The sequence below is a fragment of the Penaeus monodon genome, unplaced genomic scaffold, assembly GCF_015228065.2.
Source record: "Penaeus monodon isolate SGIC_2016 unplaced genomic scaffold, NSTDA_Pmon_1 PmonScaffold_20230, whole genome shotgun sequence".
Taxonomy (NCBI): Eukaryota; Metazoa; Arthropoda; class Malacostraca; order Decapoda; family Penaeidae; genus Penaeus; species Penaeus monodon.
In genome coordinates this window covers 31-6,189 of record NW_023649959.1, presented here as the reverse complement: position 1 = coordinate 6,189, position 6,159 = coordinate 31, and the positions used below count along the sequence as shown (strand labels likewise).

Below are 6,159 nucleotides of genomic sequence, written 5' to 3'. Positions count from 1 at the left end.
TTTATAGAATATAATAAGTTATTGGACCAATTTTATATATTTTTTAGACTGAATTGGGAATGAACTTTGTTTTTATAGTGTGTGTGGTGTGTATATTTGTGAGATTTCTGATATTTTATACTTTTGGTTTATGTATAATATATATATATATATATATATATATAATAATTTTTTGTATATTTTTTTTATGTATATATGTATATGTTTTATATATAGTATATATTATATATATATCTTGTATATATTTATATTATTATATAATGTAATATAGTTACTAGTGTATATATGAGGTAATTATTTATAATCATATTATGTTATATTTTATTTGTGTGTAATTGTATATATGTATATATATGTATATATATACATATATATGTATAATATATAGATATATTATATATATATATATATATATATTTATATTATATAGGTATATATATATATATATATATATATCATATATATATATATATATATATATACATATTAATGTATATATATACATATGGACATATACATTATACATATATATACACAATATACATAAACATATGTATACAAATACCTACATATGTGTATATATAAATATAATATACTACATAATATCTTATACACATATATGTAACTATATATACATATATATACATACATATAATATAATAATACACATAGATATAAATATATACAATATATACATATGTATTTATATATATATATATATATATATATATATATATATATATTATACATACCAAGTATAGAATATCAGAAATCTCACAAATATACACACCACAGTCACTTTAAAAACAAAGTTTCATTCCCAATTTCAGTCTAAAAAATATATATTGTCCATAATATATATATAATCATGAGACAAATCTCACTATAACTTGCACTTTGGATATTCCTTATATCTATTAAGGTGATCAGTACCATATGTGCAGGCATGATATCTTCAGAATAAAAAAGACCACTACCAGGTTTAGGGATGGAAGTATATTCAAGTCTAATATTCTCTATTTTACTCTATGTACATTGTGAATCACTAACAATTAAAAAAATAGTTCAGATAAGATATCAGGGTAATTAATCTTAACCATTACTATTTGAGAACTGTTGGTAGCATAGGCTTTTATTATGCACGTAAATCAGTCTCTTTACACCTGCCAGAAATGAGTATGACTTAATATCTATTTAATTTTCTTTCCAAACCGACAGGCATGGCATATATTTGCCCACTTTAGTTTACTTTATTAATTGTTTTTAGATGGCTCCACTTGGATTAAGTTACCAACAAGCCATTTATGACTATTACTTGTCCTACCTATTTTCCCTTTTCCTTGATTTTTTTCTCCAATATTTAATGTTTTTTTATATTACCACTACTAATGTCAATAACATTATGTAATTATAAATCTATAATAAAAATTAACACCATTGATATTAATAGCATTAGTAAAAAAAAAAAATTTTCCCACAAATTCAAGGAAAGGTGAAATCGGGTAAGGTCACAAGAACCAATAACTGGCTCCTTAGTAGCTGAGCACTAGCAGAGCCATCTATGTGCAGAGACATTTTACCAAAAATTATAAAATGAGCAGAGCATTTTCCCGGCGATGTTGGGTTAAGAGGATCTACCAAATTTCTTCTATCTTTTTGTAAAATGTGCCACATTTTTCTGATGCTATAAAATTTTGGTGTTAATGCTCATCACAAGTACTCCTGTGTTTCAGGATCATTTCCTCAAACACTGGAAGATTTGAAGTTACAGTAATACATGGATCAAAGTAATGCTCCTGGCTTTAATTACTTACATCACTGTATCATAATTCAAATATAATAACTTGGAGAGAGAAAACAACGACTTACCTCACTCTTTTCTTCTAAAGGTGGTTCCACAGGAGGTGGTTCAGTTGCAGGCATATTGCGATCTAAAGTGATAAGAGATGGAGGTAGGTTGCCTTCTAAGAGTGCGTTGATAACTTCTTCTGATGAATAACCATAGTATCTGCAATATAGAGTATCACACTTGAAATATAAGTTCTCTGTATATTATCAGTAATGTGTGTTTCCTTTATTCATGATCTTTTTTTTTATCATTAATTATTATCAAATAAACTTCTTTGTATATCATAAGCAATGTGTGTTTCTTTTATTCATTATCTTTCTTTTTATTATCATCAATTATTTTTCTAATATCACTCAATAATAATAAGTATATCCAAAAACTGCAGTCATAAAGTTTGTTCACAATTAGGTGTCCTTTTCATTCTCTAAAAACTACATACAAGTGTTGAATAATTTTGCAAGACTAATAAATCATGAATCATGAATTGTGCTTTAAGTGTAAATCACTATCTATGGACAACAAATACAGCAGGACATACTATTTTCATATTGTGATTTGTTCATACTGAAGACAGTTTTCTGAAGAACTGTCACAATTTGTACTAAAATTCATAATAAAACTAAAACAAAATATAATGACCCAAGTATTACCTACATACATACAAAAACCTTTGGCAAGAATGATGTATTATTACCCTTTTGCAATCAGAATCTCACTCACTTCAGACATTCCTGGATGAAACCTGCTCCTAAATCAGGAAGAAGGTCTTGAACACTTGACACCAAAGAGGCCATTTCTATGTCTGTTGGTAATGAAGAGCCTACCTCTGCATATCCATTCATGCCACTTATGTCAACTGAATTCTGGAAAGTAAAGACCATTAATAACTTATCTGCCTTGCATTGCACAAAAGAGATCACAAAGTGTTAAGACATATGGACCACAATATACCTATGAATATTACCAAATAGTATTGTATTTTTGGTAAATCCATTTTTTTTTTTCAATACATCACACTGCAAGAAAAGAATCAAATAGCATGATTATTAGACAATCAAAGAAATACTGAAATGATGCAATATACACTAACCTCAGCTCCCTCTTGTAGTGTTAGTTCCTTCAAGTCATTTGATAATCCCATCTCTAAGAGAACTGACTGCACTGCATCAGTAATAAAGCTAAGATTTGTGATGTCACCTCCATGTTGCTGAAATAAGAATGAATTCATCCTCAACATATATTCCAAAGGTTTTATTTCCTTCACAAAAATGCAAGTATGACCTGCCATATGATGAGCCAATGTGACAAAAAAAGTAGTAAAAATATCCATACCTGGTAGAATTCAGTTTCTTTGCTCAAGGGATATAATGAGCAGTAGTCAGAAATGAAAACTTTCTCTTCCACGCAAGTTGACATGACTTGAACAAATTTCTCAATGCATCCTTCTACTGTAGTTGACAATGGTCTATAATTCAATAGAAAAGGTAAGTTAACCTATATAAATGCAAAAGCATAAAAAGAAATAAAAAATTGCAAGAATTACAATAAACCATTTTGAAAAATAATTTATAATATTTCAAATATTTCATTTCTGGATCATATATTGAAATATCTATTAAAAAAAAGGAAATATACATTGGAATTTCCCATGAAAAGAGGTCTGTATCATATATTCTAATTTTTCATCAGTGTGCAAACAATAATACATAGATAGTTTCTAAACAAAATGCATGCACCTATATTGCTATAATCCTAATATCAGCAAAGGAAAAGACTTCAAATCTATTTACTTTGGTATATATTAAAAATGTCATTACAGAAGCACCAAATTTCAAAATCAATATTCCAACAGCATAGACTGACAATTACCCAAGTCCTAAACCACAATTTCATAAGGTGCACCAAAACCCCTTATTCTCAGTTGGGAGTTCTAACATCATCACACCCTATTACACAAAACTTACTTATCACTTGTGTTCAGAGGAGCTAATACATTGTTGTGCAAAATATATCTAAAGGTTGCAAGCATGGATGCCCTAGCTATCTGGACCTTTTGAATGAGCTTGGTGGCCCATAGTGCATGATCTGGTTCTTGAGACCAGTCACTCAGGTTCTCCATTAGAGATGGAATGACTCTTTCATAACAAGCTGATAACCTGTGCAAGAAGAAGAAAGTGCATTAAGATTAAGCATCAATATGCTTAAAACATTTCTACAATTTCACTTAAACCATGTTATCAAGGTTATTCTATGGTTTAAAAAAAATACAGATAAATGGAGTAATGAAAAAACTTCAGACCTTTACCTTAATTCAAATGAGGCTTTATGGAAAACTCTTGCTGCCGGTGGATGAAGAGAAATGAGCATTTGCAGAGAATAGAATGTGTCTAGTAGGTATAAGGTTAGATCGTGCAAATCTGGTAACGATAACTCTCCTTCTGAACTACCTAGGGCAACAGGTATATAATTCTCTGCAACATTCAATTTCTCTTCAATATTTTCTAAAGCCTGGAAAGACAATGCAATATATATATGAGCCTCTAGTACACATATACACTGTTAACTTCACATACAAATTTCTTACACTTTAGGGGACCAATATTCAAATCATCATTTTTCACATGCACACACAAAATAAGTTTTATTGGATCAAGTTTCATCTTTATGATGAGTTGGCTGATATGGGTTTGAATACATTATAAAGTAAAACCAGTAAAACTTGAATAGAAGACATTGTTTCAGTCCACAGTTTTACATAGTTACATGCAAAAGAATATCCTCAATCCATAAAAATCATAACAATAAGATAAATTATTAAGTGAAAGTACTTACCATATTCATGGAAGACATAATCTGCTCAAGATCATCATAATATTTGGGTTGGTTTGCAAAGATGTTCGAGATCATTTTTCCAATCAATGCATAATTGTTTGGGCCATACAGAACACAAATGTCAAGCAATTTGCATATATCAAAAAGGAAATTATCATAAATAATATCACCAAATGCAGAAGGGGTTATGTGACAGGTCTGAATGAAACAGAGAATATGTAATTAGTAAGTTGAATAACCTAAAACAATTTCACTTTACTTTTTAACCCAATGATGTGGGATGGCAAAAATACATGCCATGTACTTTTTTTTTTTTTTTTTTATTGTCTTTACACTTACACAACTGTTTAATAAGCAAGGAGTTAATTACTAATTAATTACTATCTCACCTGTTACCCTTTTCTCTGATTTTCATAAAGATTCATCTTTTATTACCATTTGTAACATTAATAACACTATAAGCTTAAGGTCAATAATGATAACATCAATATTAATGACATTAATAAAAACATTCATTTTCCCAAAAACTCAAGCAGAGGGGAAATCAGGTGCAGTCACATAGCTGTACTAATTGGCTTCTTTGAGGAGCTTCTCCAACTGATTCAATAAAACATATGCTATCAATGCAGAACTAGAAGCGCATTATGTACAGACAGAAAACCACCTTTATTCTAATGCTACTATTTCAGAGGCAGAAAAAAAAGATGGACAGGTATGAAGACAAAATACAACAAATGGTACTCCCTCGTTCACAGTACAATAGAACGTCAAATTCTATTTTTCCTACAGACTGTCCTTAAGTACCTAATGACAATACAACAGCATCACCATATTCCAAATATAAAGTTTTAAATCCAATATCATGTATTACCTCAACCTAGGAAGAGAAAAATACTGCTAAAAAAACAGCAAACGTATACCTTAGATTCCTTAAAGGTAGCCATTCGTACATATATCAGGAACACCAGCTTGTGTATACTTTCTACGATTGGTTGTGAATAATGGTCCAATGTGTCGTCATCATACCATCTTGGACCACTGGTTATGTAGGACTCCAGACACTCATGGACTGCTGTGTCAAACACTACTTGTGACCAAAATCTGTTGATTAAAATATGAATGAAGGTCTATGGAGAAAATATGTGAAGCTGATCACTGCCAATAATACTGCCTTTATCACCACCATCATAGTTAATATTATCATTATCATAGGAATAATATAATAACATTTCTATCTACAAAAAAAAAAATCATAATACCATTAATAAGTTACATCTTATTTGGATTTTAATATAAAATAAATACAAAAAATAAGAAAAAAATCAAATATGATGAAACAATAACAAAGTAAATGGAAAAGGTAATAATAATGAAGAATTTGAAACCAATTAAACCCCCCCCAAAAAAATACCCCTATTATAAATCAACTCTTACATTGAGCAGTGTTCATGGGGACAAGTGTAGAAAAAGGTATGAAT

At 29.4% G+C, this 6,159-nt stretch overlaps 1 protein-coding gene across 1 annotated transcript; it reads right to left on the bottom strand.

The window, feature by feature from the left end:
- Positions 1-1,869: 1,869 nt before the first annotated feature.
- Positions 1,870-5,782, bottom strand: LOC119569959 (activating signal cointegrator 1 complex subunit 2-like; the record flags this gene model as incomplete). Its single annotated transcript, XM_037917898.1, is given in 8 exon segments — positions 1,870-2,008; positions 2,570-2,712; positions 2,940-3,056; positions 3,182-3,314; positions 3,814-4,005; positions 4,155-4,357; positions 4,682-4,879; positions 5,602-5,782. Coding segments are annotated over 8 exon segments (1,306 nt in total), but the record flags the coding sequence as incomplete, so codon positions are not given.
- Positions 5,783-6,159: the final 377 nt, after the last annotated feature.